Source organism: Sarcophilus harrisii, chromosome 1 (genome assembly GCF_902635505.1).
Source record: "Sarcophilus harrisii chromosome 1, mSarHar1.11, whole genome shotgun sequence".
Lineage (NCBI taxonomy): Eukaryota > Metazoa > Chordata > Mammalia > Dasyuromorphia > Dasyuridae > Sarcophilus > Sarcophilus harrisii.
This window is the reverse complement of record NC_045426.1, coordinates 384,385,865-384,409,829: the sequence shown is the minus strand read 5'-3', so window position 1 is coordinate 384,409,829 and position 23,965 is coordinate 384,385,865. Positions and strand designations below refer to the sequence as shown.

The following is a 23,965-nucleotide window of genomic DNA, read 5'->3' as shown; positions in this document are numbered from 1 at the left end:
TAACCAAAAAAATTGTCTTATCTCTGTCAGAAATTGTATTTTCTGTTGTCTTAAGCTAACTTTTTTATTATATTCTCCATCAATAAGGGAGTGTGGGAGGGAAACATGATATGATCTTGTTAAAGCTGTCTTTTTAGATTAGAAAACTTTTTTCTTTTTTTTTTTTTTCATAATTATAACTTTTTATTGACAGAACCCATGCCTGGGTAATTTTTTTACAACATTATCCCTTGCACTCACTTCTGTTCTGACTTTTTCCCTCCCTTCCTTCACCCTCTCCCCCAGATGGCAAGCAGTCCTATACATGTTAAATATGTCACAGTACATCCTAGATATAATATATGTGTGCAGAACCGAACAGTTCTCTTGTTGCACAGGAAGAATTGGCCTCAGAAGGTAAAAAGAAGAATTGGCCTCAGAAGGTAAAAATAACTCGGGAAGAAAAACAAAAATGCAAACAGTTTACATTCATTTCCCAGTGTTCTTTCTTTGGGTGTAGCTGCTTCTGTCCATCATTGATCAATTGAAACTGAGTTAGATCTTCTCTTTGCCGAAGAAATCCACTTCCATCAGAATACATCCTCATACAGTATTGTTGTTGAAGTGTATAATGATCTCCTGGTTCTGCTCCTTTCACTTAGCATCAGTTCATGTAAGTCTCGCCAATCCTCTTTGTATTCATCCTGTTGGTCATTTCTTACAGAACAATAATATTCCATAACATTCATGTACCACAATTTACCCAACCATTCTCCAGTTGATGGGCATCCATTCATTTTCCAGTTAGAAACCTTTTTTTTTTTTTTTTTCAAAAGGACTTTCAAGGACTTTTTCCAAACATTCAGTTCTTCAGTTCATTAATACCATCTAATTAATGGATTTTTCAAAGTTATATTATGTTCATGGCCAGATTCATGTTCTTGGTCTACTAATATCCGCTATTTCTTTTGATTTCCTCTCACTTCAATTGAGAACTAATCTGATTTAATTCATTTGAGTACAATATAAAGCAAAGTGATGGATATCAGCCCCATAGGAATAAAACAGCTGTTCCATAGTCACAAAGTACATTCTTAGCTCCCTTAAATCGGCCAACTCAAGTGAGTACTATAGATTAGAGCTTCTTAAACTTTTCCCACTGATCACTCTTTTCAGCCAAGAATTTTTACATGATCCTGGTATATGGATATTTTGCAACCCACAGTTTAAGAAATTTTGCTATGGATCACAAATGGGATTGTAATGGACAGTTAATAAGTAAATCACTAGCTAGGCAGATAGTGGGTAGAATGCTAGTCCTGGAGTCTGGAAGACCTATCTTTCTTAAGAGTTTAAATCTGGGCTTATACTTATTAGCTGTGTTGCCCTGGATAAATTATTTAACTCGGTTTGCCTCAATTTCCTCACCTGTAAAAGGAGCTGGAGAAGAAAATGGCAACCTGCTGCAGTATTTTTACCAAGAAAATCCCAAATGGTGCAACATCAGTACTAGAAAAATTGAAATTATATGCTCTTCTATGTGCTATACTATCACTCATTTAAAAAAAAAACTTTTCATGGTCTAAGTCTTTAAAATTAAATATCAGATAAATTCCTTTTTTTTTTTTTTTTAAACATTTAACTCTTGCTTCAATTCACTTGAATTTGAAAGGAGTTGTCCTTGATCGTTGCTAAGGGACCATTCAGTGTAAATGGACCTCCAATTTTATCTTAAATTAGCTAAGATTAAGAAAAGGAAAAATTTGGTTTGTCTAATTCTTCATTTTCTAATGAAACAGGAAGAAGGTTTGGGCAAGAAGTGAGAATTAGAGGGCATTGAGTTGATCTTCCCTTCCTTCACCCTAGACAACTCCAGTAGTTAACCTCAGTTAGTTTCCAGTAGTCCCTGTCTGTCATATTAGTTCTAAATACTACCATCTGGTAGCAGCAGCTAAGTATTAGAGGAGCAGGATACCTAAAAATTAGGCAAAAACACCTAGAGCTACTTGCCATTTTTTTCTCTACTTAACCCTCAAAGTAAAATCTCTTTTAATTTCTCTTTTCCACAATTCTTAATGTCACCTTCCTAAAAGGTGGAAATTCTGAGACCATTCCTTTGACCATTTCATAATTTGACATCTCTGTAGCATCTCTACCTGGATAGCAGATCTGGAGCTTTGAAGGGTTATCCATGGTTTCACTTTTCTACAAACTAAGTAAAAGAGGGAGGGAGAAGGGAGAACTTTGAATAGAAATTAATCCTTTAGGATTTACTGCAGCAGACTGTGAGGGAATGAATTACACACTTAGCCTGAATTAAAGACTGAGATAGGATGCAGAAAGGGGGAGGGGTAGAAAAGAGGCTTTCTTGTCTTGATTTTTGTTATTTCTGTGCTATTTGAGTAAGGGAGAGGTTGAGATAAAAGGAGAGGTAAAACTCAGAGCTGTGCTGAGGTACTTTGACAGTTTTCCTTTCAAGGTAAAAAGGTGAAAATAAGTTATGTTTAAAATTTATTAGACTTAATTGTACTTAGGTTTATGCTTTAAAACTTGTACAACTATAAAACAACAGCAGCATAACAGAGCAGCTAGATGATAAAATACCTAGAGCATCAGACCCGGAGTCCAGAGGAATTCAAAATCTGAACTCAGACACTTAACACTTTGTGACCCTGAACAAGTCAATTAATCCCATTGCCTTGCCCCGCCCCCCAAAAATTTAAAAAAAGAACGAAAAAGAAACAATTGAATGAAAACCAGTATTCCTTTCAGTTAAAATATATTCGAAATTTGATTGTTGAGACCATAAGGTCACAACTAAAGACTTTCCTTGTAGATGGGAGACTAGCAAGTGTCAGAAGAGGGATTGGGAGAGAATTAGTGTAAGAAACCCGGAATTTACTTAATAATTTTTTAAAATAATAGCCTTTTATTTTCAAAAGATATGCAAAGATAATTTTCAACATTTACCCTTGCAAAAACTTGTGTTCCAAATTTTTTCTCTTCTTTCCTCCTACTTGGTCCCCTAGACAGCAAGTAATCTAATACAGGTTAAACATATTTCCACATTTATCATATTATACAAGAAAAATCAAATGAAAAAGGCAAAAAAGGTGAGAAAGAACAAAAAACAAGCCAACAACAACAAAAACAATGAAAATACTATGTTGTGATCCACATTCAGTCCCTATGTTTCTCTAGTTGCAGAAGGTTCTCAAGTCTGTTACAATTGGCATGAATCATCTCTTTGTTGAAAAGAGCCACTTCCTGGTGCAGCTAGATGGAGCAGTGGATAGAGCACTGACCCCAAATTCAGGAGGACCCCCACCACTTAACATTTCCTGGTTGTATGACCCATGGCATGTTACTTAACCCCAATTGCCTTTTAAAAAAAAAAAAAAAGAAAAAAAGGAAAAGAGCCATGTCCATTAGGATTGGTCATTGCATAATTTTATTGCCGTGTACGTTGTTTTCTTGGGAACCAGAAATTTATATAAATTATTAACAAATATAAAAATATAGGATAGTTGTTGAATAATAGGTGTTTGAAGAATTCTCGATTTCTTATAGTATTATTGCTATTCCCTTTCACCAGTGGGTAAGTCATAGCCTTTCTACATTTTGATGAATAGGCTTTGTGGTATGAAGATTTGGGGTGGCTTTGAGGAATGCTGACACTGGACTGAGGAAACTAGAGATGAAAGGTGGGATATAGGAGTGAGTCAGCCAATTGGGGAATTAGAGTGTTGATAGTTAGCCTCAACTGTGCTTTTTGTACAGACACTAAATCTTTGTTGGCTAAAGGAGGGGAATTGAATAAACTGTGGAGTTAAGTAATGTAAAGATTTTCCCACATTATAGTATTTTGAATTGTAAAGGATTGAAGAAATGAAGTGTCTTCAAAATGAGAAAGTATTTGGAGGAATGAAAGGAAAACTATATTCCAGGGTGGAAACTTGGAAAGGGAAACTTGTTTTTCTTCACCACCCATGGGTGGTAGCCACAATGTTTTTTTTTTTTTTTTTTATTTAATAGCCTTTTATTTACATGATATATACATGGGTAATTTTACAGCATTAACAATTGCCAAACCTCTTGTTCCAATTTTTCACCTCTTACCCCCCCCCCTCCCCTAGAGCCACAATGTTTTATAAGTATTTTATTAAAGACAGTAATTTCATTGATGACTGTTAGGTTTAAAAATGTAATCCATATATTTTGATTTGATATGATCAGAAAAGATGAACTTTTGTTGCATAGCCACAAAGAGGTATTCTTACAACAACAACAACAACAACAACAAAAAGGAAAGGCCCTAGCATGTGGGGATAGCTATTCTGTGGTAAATTTATAGGAGAACCCTGGATAAGACCCAGGAAGGACAGGCAAGGCAAGATGGATGATTTAATGGAAAGTGTAAGTGAGAAATACATTTCTAGATGATAGCTCTTCAATACTGAAGTGAAATGTGGTTTGAGGATTAGGTACCTTTTTAAACCTTCCAGACACAACTTAATTAGCAAGCCCCACAAGTTTTGATCAGAGCTTTGCATATATATATGGTTTTTGTTTCTTTGTAAAATGTATTTTTATTGATATTTTTTGTTTTTATATTACTTTGATTTCTCTTTGTCACAGATTTTTAATAGTCTGTTAAATGTTAAATGCTAATAAGCATTGATTTATAGAATTATCTTTTTATTTATTTTTTATTTAATAGCCTTTTATTTACATGATATATACATGGGTAATTTTACAGCATTAACAATTGCCAAACCTCTTGTTCCAATTTTTCACCTCTTACCCCCCCCCCACCCCCTCCCCTAAATGGCAGGATGACCAGTAGATGTTAAATATATTAAAATATAACTTAGATACACAATAAGTATACATGACCAAAACATTATTTTGCTGTACAAAAAGAATCAGACTCTGAATTATTGTACAATTAGCTTGTGAAGGAAATCAAAAATGCAGGTGTGCATAAATATAGGGATTGGGAATTCAATGTAATGGTTTTTAGTCATCTCCCAGAGTTCTTTTTCTGGGTATAGCTAGTTCAGTTCATTACTGCTCCATTAGAAATGATTTGGTTGATCTCGTTGCTGAGGATGGCCTGATCCATCAGAACTGGTCATCATCTAGTATTGTTGTTGAAGTATATAATGATCTCCTGGTCCTGCTCATTTCACTCAGCATCAGTTCGTGTAAGTCTCTCCAGGCCTTTCTGAAATCATCCTGTTGGTCATTTCTTACAGAACAGTAATATTCCATAATTTTCATATACCACAATTTATTCAGCCATTCTCCAACTGATGGACATCCATTCAGTTTCCAGTTTCTAGCCACTACAAAAAGGGCTGCCACAAACATTCGTGCACATACAGGTCCCTTTCCCTTCTTTATAATCTCTTTGGGATATAATCCCAGTAGTAACACTGCTGGATCAAAGGGTATGCACAGTTTGATAACTTTTTGAGCATAGTTCCAAACTACTCTCCAAAATGGTTGGATTCGTTCACAACTCCACCAACAATGCATCAATGTCCCAGTTTTCCTGCATCCCCTCCAACAATCATCATTATTTTTTCCTGTCATCTTAGCCAATCTGACAGGTGTGTAGTGGTATCTTAGAGTTGTCTTAATTTGCATTTCTCTGATTAATAATGACTTGGAGCATCTTTTCATATGACTAGAAATAGTTTCAATTTCTTCATCTGAGAATTGTCTGTTCATATCCTTTGACCATTTTTCAATTGGAGAATGGCTTGATTTTTTATAAATTAGAGTTAATTCTTTATATATTTTGGAAATGAGGCCTTTATCAGAACCTTTGACTGTAAAAATATTTTCCCAGTTTATTGCTTCCCTTCTAATCTTGTCTGCATTAGTTTTGTTTGTACAAAAACTTTTCAGTTTGGTTATAGAATTATCTTTTAAAGCTTACAGGATAATGCAAATTTTAGGTTATTTATTAATATTTTAATTTATTAATTTATCAAATTTATTAGTACTTTACAAATCTCACAATCTTTTTGAGAAACAAATGTTTTTATTTTTTTGAAAATATAGCAACCTACGTGTATATTCAGCCTTTACAATACCAAAATAATTGGGTTAAATATATATTTGTATGCTGGCAGTTCAAATATGAATCGGGAAAAAATATAGTCCATTTTCCTTTTAACTAATTTTGAATCCTACACAACTTCAGATTGTCTCCCATTATATGGATTTTTATGTGAACGTGGAGGTTAAGTCTCAAGGAAACAGTATTTTCATCCAACATTTTGTAAGAGCCTGCTGTGTGTATGAGGTGCTGGGACCACAAACAAAGGGAAAAAAAATCCCTACCTTCAAAGAGCATGGGGGTGGGATAGGAGGGGAAAGAGATGTGCACTCACATTTATGTCTTAATTATGTATGATTTTAATTATATTTACACATACATACATCAGTAACAGGCATTGGGCTAAATGACTGGGAAACAAAAAAGAGGCAAGAGATAATTCCTACCCTCTAGGAGTTTATAATCTAAATGGGGAGACAATATGCAGATGGATACAAAGTAAACTCTGGTGGGTAATTTAAAAGAAGTGTTAGGGAAAGCTTCCTTTAGAAAGTGGAATTTTAGTTAGTACTTAATACAAAGAGATTTCTAGAGGGAGAAAGTAGTCACTGGGAGATTAGACAAGATCTGAGGGAGAATGCACCTGTGAGTTGTGTTGCGTGTTAGACATTGAATATCTAGGTCGTTTTGCGGATATACCAGAGCAGCTCAGCTGAGCAGGCAACTATAGGCCATTAAATATGCATCTGGGGAGGCTATAAAAAAAGATTACTCAAAGGAAGCTATTGATCTCACTAAAAAGAATCAAATTGTTTTGGAAAAAAAATTCTGGCATAGTCTCCTTCAGAACCTGTAATTGTCAATTTATGAAGTTGTTAGATGACATTTACAAGTTAATCTCAGTCATTGCTTGCCAATATGCTTTTCCTTAGGCTTTAGCAGTTTTTATCTAGGAGAAATTAATAGTGTATTTATTTCCTGTTATTTCTAATGAAAGGCTAAGTTAGCCATAGGTTTGTGATTTTGTTACTTAAAAAAATGCAAACTATATGCATATATTTTGAAAATAAGAAGCTAAATTTTTAAAAAACAAATTTGGAGAATATTTGTGTTTTTAATTTGCCTTTATATTATCTCCTTAACATCTGTGTATGTAGTTTTTGATTGCCACATACCCAATAAACATTCTATCCCTTCTCTACCCCAGTCACTGATACCTTTGTTTAAATGAAAAAATTACATTGAAACTTCCTACTTATAATGAGGTGTTCTGTTTGAAGTTTGGAGGAAAAAAAAGGCCCAAGTGAAAAAGTGAAGGCCCAAGAAGAAGAAAAAAAGGCCCCTGAAACTTCTAACCTGGACTGTGTATAATGCATACCTTTTAGAAAAGGAACTCATTTATTTCTTTGGATGAAGTGAGGTTAGTTGAACTTGACCAGCAGAAGCCATTTTCCTTCTTTGAGTTTTCATTTAAAATAATAACCCAAGTTATCAAAAAAAGGGAGAGGGGAATGGTATAAATTCTAATAACTCATTCGTGTCTCAGCTGTGGCTGGTGTTTCAGTTTGGGAGTAGATATGTTATAAAGACAATAGGTGACTTGGGTTTTTGTTTTTTTTTTTTTTAAAACTATGCCAGTGTTAGTGATACCTCTCCATGTTCCTCTTGTACTAATGTGGGTTAACATCAGCTTTGCTAACACAATGTAGATATTTGTGTTTTCTGTAGAGGCTATGTATTATGGATTGTATTAGAGCACTTGTGTGAAGTTATAGATGAAAACTAAGTGGAACAGCATTGTGGTACAATTCAGGACTTGTTAAACTTTTACCTCTTTTTTATCTTTTCAATCTTTTTCACCCAAGAAATTTTTACACAACTCCCAAGTATATAAGTTTATGAAATAGGTATACAGATTACACATTTACTACAATAAACCATACTTTCTTAGCCTCCAGTAGTTTATGAGACTCTATGTGGGTCATGACCCATAGTTTAAGAAATTGGGGTATAGGGTTAAAGAGATGGTCTTGCATCTGAGTTTGGCCACCATTGCTCAAGGCAGTTCTTTATAAATTACAGAGAAGGTGTTCACCTATCTTGGTGGAAGGATCTTCTTCACTGGAGCCTTTTAAAACAATGAACTAAGTGATCTAGGCCCTATTCTTTTGTGCCTGAAATATTATCTCTTATCTCTGCCTACTTGATTCCTTTATGTCTCATTTAAAATCTAGTTTTATCCAGGAAGCCATTCCTAACCCTTAATTTAAATTTTCCTCTTTTAATTCCTAGTTGTCTATCTGTAACTTGATAATATTCACACATCTGCACTCACATACAAATTTGCTTGCATACTGTTTTGCCCCTTAGATTGTAAGCTCCTTGAGGACAAGAACTGCTGTCTAATGTATTTTTTGGTGTCCTTAGCATTTAGCACAATGTCTGGCACATAGTTATTATTGTTGCCTGTCTTCCTCTTCCCTATAGGTAAACTCTCCTGATGATCACATTTACAGATACAAAAATAAAAATAAGAACCAAGGTCTCCTAAATCTGAGTATCCAGTCCCAGCTGTCTATAATTACCATATTAGAAGGAATGACACAGTATCATGAGCAATAAGTTCACACCATAGATTGCCTGCATGTCTCAGGTTACCTAATTTGTTTGCAGTAGTTATTACCAAGGCAATGGGTCTGTGAAAATTTCTAAAAATTGATTTAAAAAAAAATCCTACAGATTTATTTTATTCATTTAAAAACTTTGAGAATCAGTTCACGAACATCACCAGATTACCAAAGGAGTTCATAGAACAAATAAGTTAAGGAGCTGTAAGATTGGAGACAGACATGATTTGGAACTTAGTTATTTCTTAAAAAGCTTCATAGGACTAAATTTGTCCTATAGGACTTGTTCTGCTTTTAACCACAAGACTGTCAAGTCATCTACTTGGTTCACATCCTTAAGCAGCTTCCTCTTCCATAAAAAGGAGTCCTTAAATTAATTTAAACATTACTACTTGTCAAAGTGCCACATATGATATGGTATAAACCATATTCTGAAATTTTTACTATCTTTTAAATTAAGAAATAAAGGAAAATTTCAATTGCCTTGACACTTCAGTCTATTGACTGAATTAATGTTCAGTTAACATGAATGAAATGCCTACTAAATGTCAATGCTAGGGTTCTGCCAATAAAAATACTATGTCCCTATCTGAGAGTTAGAATTTCTGTGATATGGAATTAATTTTTCTGATGCTTTTTGGTATTCTAAAATTGGAGGTTTTCTGTTTTTTTTTTTTTTCCATCTCTTCTTGCTCTTGGAAAAAATTTCTTCAAATACACCCAAATGAGTGAAACATACATCACAAATGTTCCTGTTTTACATTAATAGTTCATAATATCAGGTTCATTAACTGTTGGTATAACAAATTATCATCTATACATTTTTCGTTGAGGAATCCAAGGTTCTGACCACAATTGTAAGATCAAATGCCCATATGCAAAACAAATACAGAATAAACTGGAAATACTCTACAGATTATAAAGGGGATTAGGAAAGGCTTCCTGTAGAAGGTGAATTTGTAGGAAGCCAGGAATGCTCATTTTTGTACTTATTCCATTCTTGTGTGTATATGTTCCACTTACCATCTGGATAATCAGGGAAAACTTGGTCTCTAGGCAAAGAAAAGTTAAGTAAGCACTTAACAGTGTAGTGCAAAATCACCTTACTTTTGTTTTTTCATTTGATTTTCACAAGTACTCAGTGAGGTATTTCACTAAATGGGGGAGGCTGCTTCTGGGGCCACCCCCAGTCATCCTGATATCTGGCCACTGGACCTAAATGACTTTGGAGGAGAGACTGAAGCTGGCAACTTTGCAAAGCCCTCTCTCACTTCCATGTCATGAGATCACGTCCCTGATATTATGGTTCTGCTCGAGAATGAAGGGCAAGAACCACAAAGCCAGATAACGAAGAGCTACCTCTGCTGCTACTACAGGCCTTCTGAAACATTGTTGAGGGTTGTGTTCTGAATAATTGTACCATTGTAGAATTGTTGTGCTGGTAGAGATCATTATTTACAGTGAACTGAGAACCAGAGAAAATAGGCTCTGTTCTAAAGATACGTTTAGTCAGTAGGAAAGCCAGGTTTTGCTGTTTTTTGTAAAGATAGCTTAGTCGAGTTAAAAAAAAAAATCTGAAATTGAATGTAGGAAGAACCAAATCCTTCTCTGAGGGAATAAAGTAATAGGCACGTGATGATTGCTCAATTCTGGGTATTTCTGTAATCCTGTGATTAAGGGTAAGAGATGAATTCTGTTAAGTGTTAACATAAGGCATACTTTAGTGGTTGCTCATTTCAGATTTCAGAACAACTCCTGAAAAACTGTTTCTGATGAAGTGAGATTCTTGAGTGTCATAGAGTTTAAGGGGGAAATAATTGTAATTTGTTAGTCTTGGAATTGGGTGGGGAAAAGAAGGAAGGAATGATAGAAAGTATTATATCTAATCCCATGCAGTTTTACTTATACCTAGGATTAAAAAACCTGACCCACAAGTCATGTGAAACATTTTACAGATGGTAGTGTAGCCATTAGACAAGATTAATTTTCTCTATTATACCACTTTCCTAATGTGGTTGCCTGCTGGCTCCATACTTGTTCTTGGGGAACAAAGACTCAATTGGCAGGGCAGTATGGAATATACCTGCAGTTACTTTGGGAAGCCTGTGTTTTAAGGATTGGTACTTGAAGTCACATGATCTTAATTATTTAGGCCCTCCCCTTATCTATCACTGATGATTATCCCTCCACTTAATTCTCTTGGAGTGTATTACTGCTGCTGTTGTCGCGGGGGCAGTGCTTGGGTTTCTATGCCATGTGTTTGGTTTAAAATGCCCAAACCCTTGATGGACTTGTTTTAGGATTATCTACCACAATTCACTATTCCTAAGAGTATTTGAGGACGTGCAGAGAAGTGAGTGGGGCATTTACTGTCCTTGCTGGGTTGATTCTTGATCACTGAAAAGTCAGGATTTCTATTCCCATTTCTTTTTTATTTTTTTAACTTTTTGAATTTACTATTATGAGTGAACATAATTATGAAAGAGAAGCAAAACCAGGTGAGTTGGATTATTTTTTTTTTTTGAGGGGGGTGGCTTCCCTTAAAATATTGGAGGGTTTTGTGGTTTGTGTTGGGAAGAACAAGCCCCTCTTCCTGTCTGTAGTTAGCTGCTGTTTTGTGTACACAGAATTTTTGTTTTAAAAAATTTGATAAATTAAACAGCATAAGCTGGTAACTCTTTTCCCTCTCAATTTAATATAAAATTAGCATTTTCTGATTTTTTTCAGTATTGCAGAGGTTAAGGCTTAGTAACTGCTATTAGAATTTTTCCTTATGTAAAAGGATTTAGAGACAGCTTAAGCAAGCATTCCTGCTTTTCTTAATAGAAGTGAACCACTCCAAGAAAAATGTATCGGACTTTTTTTTTCTAATTTCATTGCATCGATTAATTGGATTTAGATTTTAAAAACATCAAACAAATATCTTAATAGTGAACTTTTAATTGAAATAAGAACACATTTATTGGTATTGCTTTATTTTTCTTAATATTTATCTTAAAATCATGTGGCTCTTAAGGACTTTGTATATTATCCTAAAATCAGCATCTGAGTTTGCTTTATTGTATCTACTATATAGATATTAGAATAAAGTCTGTGTGAATAAATTTGATTGATTTTCCCACTGTAGTTAAAAATGTCTTCCCTAGCCAAATTATCACTCTTTGCCGATGACATGATGGTATACTTGGAGAACCCCAGAGATTCTGCTAAAAAGTTATTAGAAATAATCCACAACTTTAGCAAAGTTGCTGGTTATAAAATAAACCCACATAAGTCATCAGCATTCTTATATATCACTAACAAAATCCAACAGTCAGAGTTACAAAGAGAAATTCCATTTAAAGTAACTACTGATAATATAAAATATTTAGGAATCTATCTGCCAAGGGAAAATCAGAAACTTTATGAGCAAAATTACAGACCACTTTTCACACAAATTAAGTCTGATCTAACCAATTGGAAAAATATTAAATGCTCTTGGATAGGGCGAGCAAATATAATAAAGATGACAATATTACCTAAACTAATCTATTTATTTAGCGCTATACCAATCAGACTCCCAAAAAACTATTTTAATGACCTAGAAAAAATAAAAACAAAGTTCATATGGAAAAACAAAAATGTCTTCCTTTTAGCAGGACACTCACTGCAAAACTCTTTCCCAGTTGAGTTCCTAAAGTGCTTAAAAAATGAATGGCCATTGTGTCTTATCTTTATTTATCTCTACCTACAAAAAGGTAGACTTTAAATTGCACAGCAGGTGTCTGTCTGCATTGATAGAAGCCATTTCTTCGTTGGGGTCTCCCATACTGAACTATATAGTTCTATATCTCCCCTACTCCCACCCTAAACAATATGAAAGCCCCTTTTTTATTCTTTTTCTCTGAGATAATAATTTAATGAAAGACAGTCAGAATCTTGCTTTTTGGTACCTCAATATGTTGTTTTTGGTATGGTATAGCAAGAGTATACTGAAGTAGCTTACATGGAAAGATTACAAGATTTGGTTTTATTTTATCTATTACCACATGAGAAATAAAAAGCCAGTTACTTATAATAAGAAAATGAATTGTCATAAATGACTCTTAACTTTAATATATGTGTGCTTCCCTTTGACATCAATATTTATGTTCAATCTGTACTTGAATCCCATACTATTTTTAAAGACTTGGGGCAGTTTGTTAGGAGGCAGAGTTAGCATGATATAAAAACAATGTTGGATCTGGTGTCCAAATCATTTTCTGTGTTTGAATCTGTCCACTGATATAAGGTTTGATCTTTTCTGAACATCAGAGAGCATCAATTGTGTATAAGCTATTCTGAATGCTTGGGCTGATAGTTCAGGAGAACAGTAACTTGGAAGGAACTATACACTACAAATCAGGGCCTCATTATTTTAATTATGTAGACTAAAAAATGTGATAAGGACAAATATGTGAAACTGTGGATAGAGTTTGGAGTCAGAAAGAACCGAGTTCAAAATCTATTGAGACACTTATTAACTGTGATGTTGAGCAAGTCACAACTTCTTTGCCTCGGAGGCAGTTTAGGTGGTTTAGTGGGTAGAACACAAGGCCTGAATTCAAATATGGCCTCAGAGATTTGTAAACCTGGGCAAGTCAATTAATCTCCATTTTCCTTAATCCACTGGAGAAGGATATGGCAAACTATCCAGTATCTTTGCTGAGAAAACCCTTTGGACAATATCGTCCATAGGATTGAACAACAACAAATAAAATGTAATACATTTTAAACTTAACATGTCTTGGGCATGTTTTTCTTTGGAGAGCCAGTTGTTAAAACATTTACCAGCTCATCCCTGATAGAACTGTATTACCTCCTTCCCAAGGCTGTTTTGAGAAAAGTGCTTAGGGAGCCCTTCAGTATTATGTAAATGTGAAGTATAATGATTATGAAATAATAAAGTGGAAATGTGCATTGAGCTAGTTTCTGGGAAGAAAGATACTAGTCAGTCCAAAGTACATTATTTACCTTTATTGTCTCCCTCCTTTTACTTAGGTCTAACTTCTGCATTTGTGCCATATGGTACTCTTGAAAGATAGCTGAATTTTTGAGTCTGGTTCCAGTTTTGTCTTTGATATCTTTGAATTTGAATCATTAGATCTTAACATAATGTCCTCATCAATAAAATGAGGAGATTGGACTAGGTGGGTACCTTCAGATTCTTCCAGTTCTCAATATATTGTTTTGAAAATCAAGAAGAAAGCTGACCCATTGTTAGCAGACTACTGGTGCTACCCATAGCTAGAAGAAATGGTCATTTCATACAAGTGGCATTAACTTTGCATAGGATATGCCATCTAGGGGAGGGGGTGGGGGGGGGTAAGAGGTGAAAAATTGGAACAAGAGGTTTGGCAATTGATAATGCTGTAAAGTTACCCATGTATAAATCCTGTAAATAAAAGGCTATTAAAAAAAAAAAAAAAACAAACAAACAAAAAAAAAAACTTTGCATAGGATAAATTAGTAGTGACTTAGAATTTATTACATTTACATATGGAATTACATATGAATAAATTACATTTATTCCACAGAGTGTTAATGATAGAAGAGACCTCAGATCATCTGGTTCAGTCTCTTGGTTTAACAAATGAGAAATTATAAAACGGGCTATGACAACTTACATAGTAGTAGAGTTGTTATTGCCCTGTAAATTCAATATCCTGCCCACTGCATGTACTGACTCTTCTGATACCGACTTAATTGAAAATTGAAAAGATGTTTATTAAGTGACTTTCCAGCACTCCCTGCCCTCAATCATTTTGTCCTTCAAGATATTAAAATTGGATTTACATATATATATATATATATATAGTATTAATACTAATATTATAACCCCCAATGAACTTTTTATGTTGGTTATGCTCCCCTGAAGTAAGATTCCTATGAAATTCAAAATGTTTACATGTTTGAAGTCTAACTGTGTACTGTTTATATTCAGTAGTTTATACAGTTATGGTTGTACATAGAATTAGAGTTAGAAGTCACGTAGTATAAATCCAGATTTAAATCTCTTCTATAACAGAGCCAACATGTTAGTGGTCAAGCTGATCTCCAGTGGAAGAGTAATCCATTCCATTTTTAGAAAAGTCTAGTTATTTGCAAGATTTTTCTTAAACCAAGTTGAGAATGGCTCTTGAGGCCTCTTTGTTATCTGATCCAAGAAAAATCAATTAAGTCTGCACTTTAATCAGCTCCCCAAAGTTAATCAACTAAGTCAAATCATTTTGCTTTAGTAGAGGGTTAGAAGAGAGGGGAATTCAACAGATGTTGAATGGGATGAATCTAATCAAAAAGTAAGAGAAGGTAGAGCTGCTCGGTTTGTATTCTTTCTATATTCTTGGTCAACAGTGACCTTTGGACTGGAAAGGACATCTCAGAAATGACAGAGAGAGATGTAAACAAGCCAAGCAGGGATAGTGTAAGAGAGATAACCCTTAGCTGCTCTAAAGGAGTCTTAAGTTCAATAGGCTCAGTTAGATAATGACCATAAACTGAGGAGTGAGAAGAGCTACAGGATTTCCCTGCCAAATATTGCCCCTATTGTCAAAGAAAGTAGACTGCAAAGGACAGTGGACTTTTAGTGGGCATTTAGCTGGAGTTGACAAAATCTTTTGATAAGTCTTTCATGGACTAAACATGGTTGAGTTATAGGAATGGACTAGGTAGAATGCATTTAAGGGGAACTGGACTAGAAACAGAAGAGTAGCCATGGATATGGTGATATCTTATGGGGAGACCTGGAAACTATGATTGTCCCTGTGCCAGGGTTTTATCAACTATCTGCATGAAGGCACAGATGGCAGGCACAGCAAATTTACAAGATCTCAAAATAAGAAAGGATAGCTAACATTAAATAGTAGGGTAAAGATTCAAAAAGTTCAACAGGCTAATGTTGGATAAGTTGTCTTCTTGGCTAGATCAATAGGTTGCATACTTACAATGGATGAAATCAGCTTCTTTAGTACAAGATCCAAGGTAGCTGACAGGACAGAAGAGATGCTGAACTCAGTATAGGAATTTGTTTTGTTTAAGTATATACAAATTTTTAATACTAATATTGTTTAAAGGAGGAAAAGGGGAGACAGAGACTAGAGTATCAGTTAAATCTTTTAATTTATAAATGTGAATTTAAGATCCCAGAGAATGCTTTGATTCATTAGAAATAAGAAATCTAGGTACTGGACACTATCCGAGGACATTTGATTGGGAATGTGGATGAAAACATCAGGTTGCACATTATGCTAGCTCTCTCCCCCCAGGATTGTTCCACAGAGCAGCTAAGCTTGCTGCTGCCCTCTGCTGACCATAATGGGGGAGCCCTATAAGGCAACATGTCTCCCTGCTTGCAAAATTTGTCATCAAACTTTTAATTGTCATTAATTTTTAGCACATGAAGACCAAACAATTGCCTCAAGACTCTAATGTAGGCTCTACTCATCTTCTCCCCATTTTACAGATGGTGAATTTGAAAGGTCCTAGACAAGATCACACTAATCTATTTGCATCTCTGTAGCCTGGTCTTTTCTATGTCAGTTGTTCTACTGTGGGCATTTCCCACCTCACCCCACCCCACTTGTGTCATGTAGTGTAAATTCACCCTCAGATAAAGAGTCTCTTCCATAAGAGAGCCAACATGTGGTCAAGGTGACTTCTAGTAGAAGAAAATCCATTCCATTTGGGATGTATCTAGAAAAGAAAATGATTGCAAAGAGCGATCCTCTTAATCATAGGATTAGTTCCAGCTAACCTACTCCCTTTATTTTTATTGAGCAAATTGATGTCTAGAGAATTTACGTGACTCATCTAAGCTCACTTAATGCATAGAAACCAAACTGAAATTAGTGTTGGCCTCTGGATTACTACTCGGGTGGTTTTATTATTTTAATATGTTATTTCCATGAATACCTTTGCTTCTGGGGCAGCTGGGTGGCGTAGTGGATAGGATATTAAGGTTAGAGTTGGAGTTTGGGCAGAAGTTCCTTAATGCCTGTTTGCCTCAGTATCCTCATCTGTAAAATGGGGAGAACACCTGTTGATCCAGAAATTCCAATACTAGGGATATACCCTATTGAGAAGACTATGAAGACTGAATGTGGATCAATCACATCATAGTATTTTCATAGTTTTATTGTTTGCATGGTTTTTCTTTCTTATTTTCCCCCTTTTTATGAAAACAAAATTTAAAATTTTAGGAGAGAAAAAATTGCATAATCTAAAAAATGTTAAAAGCATATTGTGTGTGTGTGTGTGTGTGTGTGTGTGTGTGTGTGTGAGTGTGAGACACTTATCTGTGTGACTTGGAAAAATCCTGTTTGCCTCAGTTTTCACAGCCATTAAGAGAAGCAGCAGCATAGGACCTCTCCTAAAGGAGGAGAGAATGTCTAGCAGAAGATTAAAAGCATCAGCAGCTTGCAGAATGATTAGGATTGAGAAAGTTAGCGTTCAAGAGACCATTGTTTATGAACATCAACTAAAATAAGCACTTCCCTATAATATAGTATAATATAGTAAAAATAGAAAGGAGATTGAAACAAATCTTTCAATATCACTGTTTATTAAACTCAGTAAGTGGTAAGTGGCTGTAAGGATCTGAAGAAGGTGGGGAATGAGGAGATGAGGGCAGTTTAGAGTTCGGAGGAGGACAGAGATAAGTGAAGGTTTAAGACTGGGGAGATCTTGCCATGTTTGTTGGCAGTGAAGAGCCAGTAAATAGAGGAAACATAAGAAAGAAAGAATGATTGATGTGAGCTCCAGATGGGTTTTGGGATTAAGGTTGTAAGTAGCAAGCTTGGCCTTGACAAGGAAAGGAGCCACCTATAATTCAGAAGGGAGGGAGAAGGTCAGATGGGCAGTAATAGGAGTTTTGAAATTTATAGTGAGGGACCTTAGTCTTAGAATCCCTCCCTAAAATTAATGAGCTGAGCCCCTGAAGACAGTGGGACTTGAGAAGGGGAGGTCTGAGACCTTCCAAAATCATACACCTTTTCTCTCTGTAATACTATATAGACAGTTTATAATAGGGTTTCTAAAGCACTACAAGATTCTGCCATACTTTTGGAATAATTTTTTGGGATAATTTTGATCAATTATTATATAAAATGACTCCAGTGTCTTATTGTGGTACTCCATAATGAATATTCTGTTTTTTAATTTTATTTTTATTCTGAAGTTAAATTCCAAATTGAACATATTCATGTTCAATGAATGAATAGAAAATGAATAGAAAAAAGGATTATACATGAAATTGCAGGTCTCTCTCACATTGCTACCCTTCTTTTTAACTGTATAATTTCAGTCTGTAGATTTCAAAGTTATTCTAAATCTCAGTACTTCTTAGTCCTTGTTTTCTTGTCTATATGTATCATCAGTGGCCCTCTTTAAAAAAATCTTATTACTTGTCCAGTTACTTATCTCCCCAAATATTCTCATAGCACTTTAGGGAAGAAAAATACAAAATATTCCAGTTTCTCTTCCATGAAAACTCCAAATGGGGTTACAAAGAGTTAGACATGACTGAAAATGACTGAAAAACTCTGAGCAACAGAATTATGAACTATTACCCTTAAGTCATTCTGGATTTTACAATCTCGGTTTGATTCTTGATTCCTCTCTCTTGCCCCACATATAATATTCAATTGCTATTATACTTTCTATACTCAACCCTCTTACCTTCAGTTCTTTTTTCCTACTCTAGTCACTCTAGGCTATCACTCTATTCTTTTTCGCCTTTTCTCAGGATTATTCCTACAGCCTCTTCCCACCACAAATCTATCTCCTTTCAAATCCATTTTTCACAGATTTCCCTAAATTCAGAATAAGATAAATTAAAAAAAAAAAAATCCTTCACAATCTGTTGTCAGTACTTTCTACACTTGGTTCTTTTCTAAATGTTTCTTGTGTTTGAGACCTTATCTTTCTTCTTGTGCACTAGTTGGCTGGCACCCCTGGATTTTCTTACCCCAATTTTTCTATAGGAAGTCTTTCTTGATTCTTTTGAGCTTCTAAGGACTCCCCCCAAAAAGCAAGTATAGTGAACTGATCTTGAAGCCATAAAAACTTGAATTGAAATCTTGCCTCTGACAATTACAGATTCTATGATATTGGACAAGTCAAGTAACCTCTCAAAGTTGTAGACTACTTTCCAGCACTATACAGAGGTGCCCATGTACACTGGTAAAGAGAGTTTCCTCATCTTGGACTTTCCTGTATTTTTGTGTCCTCTGCAGTCTTTTGTATTCCACACTCTTCATTCTGATTCCCATCTCCACCTCACCCTTAAGGTGTGGGATTATTTCACTTTTTTTCCTTTTTATCTCCAATGCCTCTCCCTTTATAAGGATTTAAAATGATTGACTTGTTCTATATTACCTTTAGGCCAGAGCTCTGAGATAAGTGTTGAAGGGTATAGAGATGTTTTGAATTGATTTAAGAGGAAAATACTTTCTGGAAAAGCTACTTTATAGTGGAATACATTACTTTAGGCAGTAGGGTGGGTTCCCCTTTATGGGATTGTTCCTTCCCAAGAGGTGCAGGGTGATGTCTTGACTTGCCTGTAAGTTGGATTTAAGTGAGACAGAGTTGTCATCAACCTTACTCTTACAAAGCCATTTGAGTCCACCAGCAAGCCTAGATGGTTGGTGATGGTCTAGCCCTTTACTGGAAGTTAGGTATATATTGGGGATGTTCGTGTCAGGATTTTTGTATGGGTTGGACTGTGTTCAGCTTTGGGACTGAATCTTGAGTCTCACTTTATCCATCCTTAAAATGGAAATATTTATACTCTCCATCTCACAAAATGAAAGAAAACTAAAGGATGCAAATAGTTGGTAGTCTATATCTCTGAGAGCTGATGAAATGCACTCTAGGAACTGTGACCTTGGAAATTTAGTTCGTGGTAGAGTGGTAGAGCATTGGCTACTTTTCTACAGGTGTCTAAAAAGGAGAACATTTGGACTAGGTAACTTTTATACCATTTTCCAGCTCAGCTTCTAGACTTCAGTTTCCTTAAGTGGAACTGATGAATAAAAGTGCCCTTCATCTAGAGATGATCTCCAGATCCTCCAAAGCCCCTGAACCATCCGAATCTCTGGGTTTCTTTTCTTCATTAAACACAGTATCCCTAGAAATGCTACATTGGAATGAAGGTACACCATGTCTGACTAAAAAAGTCTGGGAAGGCTCTACCACAAATAGTCCACGTCAACATTTGGAGTGGAGCTGTCTCTTTTTTTGTGCATCTCGTGCTTCTTTTGAGCCACTGTAATTCTGCTTCACTCTTAGAGCACAGTGCTCTCTTTGATGTCATGCTGGGCAGTTCTTTGCCAGCATCTCTCATGTCATGCAATCGATTCTAAGCCAGGAAAATGCTAGGTGCTTAATAAATGCGTACCAGTCAGTGATGATGAATTAAATACCTGGATACAGAGAGCACTATGCTACTAGGGAGAGGGCAGAGTTCAGATAAGGACAATGAGACAACAGTCCCTGATTTTCTGGGGCTTACATTATATTTTGCCTTGGACCTTTATTGACAAAACCTTATGATTAGGCTGTGTTTTGTAGATCAGTATTATTTACAGAAGTAATAGATTCCTGCTCCAATTATTCTCCAGGAAACATTTGTTAGTACAACTTGTGCATATGGGTGTCTTTCTGTTGTAAAACAAAATCTATGTGGAATATATTTTTACCTATAAATTTTAGTTGCGCAATATTTACAACCAAATTTGTTGTTTTTTACTTTTTTAGGTCTCAGCTTTTTTAAAGATGGTTTTTAAAGACTTTTTCTTCTCACGTGTTGTTCTAAAACATTTATGAATTAAGTACTGCACTAAGTGCTAAGTATAGTAGGAAAAAAAAACACAAAACTGAGCATAGAGTTAAGAAGATCTGAGTTAAAATCTAACCTCAGTAAGCTGTGGGACCTCAAGTAAGCTAGTTTGCCTCAGTTTTCTCAGTTATAAAATGGCAATAATAGCACCTAGCTCATGGGGTTGTGAAGAGAAATGGAAGATTATGAGGCACTACATACATGCTTATTGCCTTGCTTATTTAACTAGGACATGCAATAGAATCCCTCTGTAATAGCCAATTGTTATGCAAACCATTCCTTCAGTATAATTATTTTGATGGACTTAAATTAGGTTCATACAACTTGTAGTGTCTGAGGCTAGATTTGAAATTCCTATGCACTGAATCACCTAGCTGCCCCCAGTATAACTCTTACTGTAGGTCTAGGCACCTTCCCCTTATTCTCCCGCTTCCTCCAATACCCTTCCATTTAGCTCTTTCTAAAGAACACACTGTCATGGAATATATCCCAGAGAAAGGAATTAGCTAGTTATCGACATGTAACAGGCAGTTGGATGGCCAATCTATTATACTGTTGGTACTTGTAGTATATATACTTGTATATATATATATATATATACACTTGTAGTATACTTGTTAGGTATATGGCATTGCAGATGGCCAGTAAATTGGGACTGGTGCACAATAAAAAAGAGAATGGACCATATTGCATTTAGAAATTGCATAGTGCTTTTAGCAATCCCAAAGCTGCTCCTTTTCACAGATATCCATCCTTTTTGTCTCAGTGATTAGAAATCTTGACATATCACATTCTAAAAAGTGATAAATGTAGGGGCAGCTAGGTAGCAGAGTGGATAGAGCACCGACCCTGAAGTCATGAGGACCCAAGTTCAAGTCTGGCCTCTAACACTTAATAAAAAAAGTAATGGATGTGGTGTTGTTGAAGGGAATGGGGAGATATGTTTGGAGCATACAGGTTGGCCACAGCTTCAGTTAATACCTTTGTATTTACTTGGATTTTTTTCAAAATGGACTAATAGAATACTTTTTTCTTCCTCTTCATAACAGGAGATGGATCCCCTAGAGAAAATAGCCCTTTCATTAACAATACTGACATGGAAAGAGAGAATAACTATGAAGGGAAGAACATGGCTTTATTTGAGGTAACTTGCTTTCTTTTATGTATACAAATATGGTTAATTTGTATCAAGGGTATTTGTTGGTTCTGATTTAGAATGGTAAAGGCACATAGACACATTGCCTTTTTATTCTTATGTAGATTAGTGAATGTTTAAGAGTAATTTAAATGAATTTTTTTCCCTTTTATATTGCTTTTCTAAAATTGAGTCAAACTGCATTTGAAGCTTATCACACATAAAGAAAAAAGGGAAAAGATAAATTCTACTCATAATAAACTTTTGTTTACCAGCTATTTATAATCAGTTATGAGAATTAGAATGGTAAAATTAGCAAAAACGTGTATATTCAGTAGTTGAGTAGTTTTTGCCAGTAAGTCAAAAGAGAGAGAATGGCTACATTTGCCATTCCTTATCCTTTTTAAATTGTTTTCTCTTTATTGTAAATTGGAGAAGCAGGGAGAGAAGGAAGTACAAAGTTGGCATTCATTTGGTTGTTATAAGAGAACCATTGAATCAACTCATTCAAATTGGTGTTATTGAAGGAAAAAGTTAATTTTATGCCTCCATATTTCATTGATAAGCATTAGAGCCACTTGGGGAGTGGTTATTTATTCATTTACTCAGGACAGGTAAATAATTATGCTCTGTAAATTGAAGAGACTGATTTCCTTCATCGTGGTTTGTTCAATACATGTGAAGAGATTTTTTTTCTTTTAAAACTACTGAAGAATTATAAAATACTGCTATTAAGTGGGAAGAGTGCATTCTTTACAGCAATTCAATTTTGTTGTTGTTATTTTCATATCCAAACAGGAAGAAATGGACAGCAATCCCATGGTATCTTCACTTCTTAATAAACTAGCAAATTATACCAATCTGAGTCAGGGTGTGGTCGAACATGAGGAGGATGAAGATAGCAAAAGAAAAGAAATTAAGGTATTTACATTGAGAATATTCTCCTTTTTCTTCAGCAATCCTTTTATTGTAAATTTATCTCTCAAGTAATAAAAGAGGGTGTGAATATTTTTATATAGGGTGTCCCAAGATTTACTGCAGTTTAGTGTGACATTTTATATTGTATACTAGCTTAAAGCTGTTTGGCTTTGTCACAGAGAATGCTTTGTGTAGAACTAAAATGGAAGAAAGAATTTCCAGGAGGGTAACTTTTCTGGTGTATCTATGTAGCCTTAATTGATGGGAATGTTGGACAAAATTAAATTCATAAACAGTCTGCAAATGGAAAAAAATGATCACACTTTAGATTCCCAAATCTTAGAACTTATAATAAGCAGTTATTCCTAAACTTTATTTCTGTACTATATGAAGATGTCCTCAAATAAAACAGTACCCTTGTTGGCCATCTGTCTTCCATAAGAACTTGAGAACTTTTAAGGAATTATGGAAATATTAAATTTCTTGTAGTTCCAAAGCCAGAAATAAAACATTTCTGAGGGATTGAGACAATGTTAATTGAGAAGATGTTATCTTAGATTTTATTCTCCTTTTGTTTCAGGCTCCACGAATGGGAACCTTCATTGGTGTATACTTGCCCTGCCTGCAGAACATCCTTGGAGTCATTCTCTTTCTGCGTTTGACATGGATTGTAGGCACAGCAGGAATCCTCGAGTCCCTCATCATTGTGTCCATGTGCTGTACTTGTGTGAGTAGTACACTCAATCATATTATCACATTCTTGAAATAGCAGAATAGTATATAATATGATCAAAAGATAACCTTATAAGGAAAGAAGTCAAATTACATTTCTTAAAAAAAAAAGTCCCAAGATTCACATTGCTAATTTAGGCTGAACTAGAACCTGTACTTGATATGCAGAGACCAAATTATCCTTTTGTTTATTTTGTGATTAAGCCTTAGAATCATTATCACAGATGGGAGGTACCTTAAGAACAGCTTCTCCTCCCTTCTCTTCCCACCTCCAGAAAAGAGTGACATGTTTAAGGTTAATAGCTGTGATGGGATTAGAATAGCCCTACACTGTGTAGATGATTGATGATAACTAAGTGTTTTCCTGAGTTAATGGAGTACTGGGGTATGAAATTCCTCATGTGTTTTAGATTTAAATTTCTATATTTCATGAATTACAATACTAGAATATTTTCTTCTGGATTTTAAAAAGATGATTTAACCATAACCATTTAAAAATAATTATCCTAGTCAGCCTTAATTACTTTTCTTTAGCCTAAAAGTGGTGAGATAGAACATAAAACAGTTCAGAATAAAAGTATATGTTATTTGAAGTTCAGAGCTAAGAAAAATAACTAAAAACTTGATAATGTAAATGTTATGTCAGATAG

The 23,965-nt window shown here is 35.0% G+C and overlaps 1 protein-coding gene across 6 annotated transcripts in view; it reads left to right on the top strand.

The window, feature by feature from the left end:
* SLC12A7 (solute carrier family 12 member 7) overlaps positions 1-23,965 on the top strand; it is a 284,134-nt gene that overhangs the window by 195,696 nt on the left and 64,473 nt on the right. For all 6 annotated transcript variants that reach the window (XM_031946098.1, XM_031946093.1, XM_031946094.1 and 3 more), the window contains 3 exons: positions 21,580-21,674; positions 22,464-22,586; positions 23,164-23,310. In XM_031946098.1, coding sequence (XP_031801958.1) covers positions 21,580-21,674; positions 22,464-22,586; positions 23,164-23,310 — 365 coding nt within the window. The remainder of the gene's footprint in view (positions 1-21,579; positions 21,675-22,463; positions 22,587-23,163; positions 23,311-23,965) is intronic.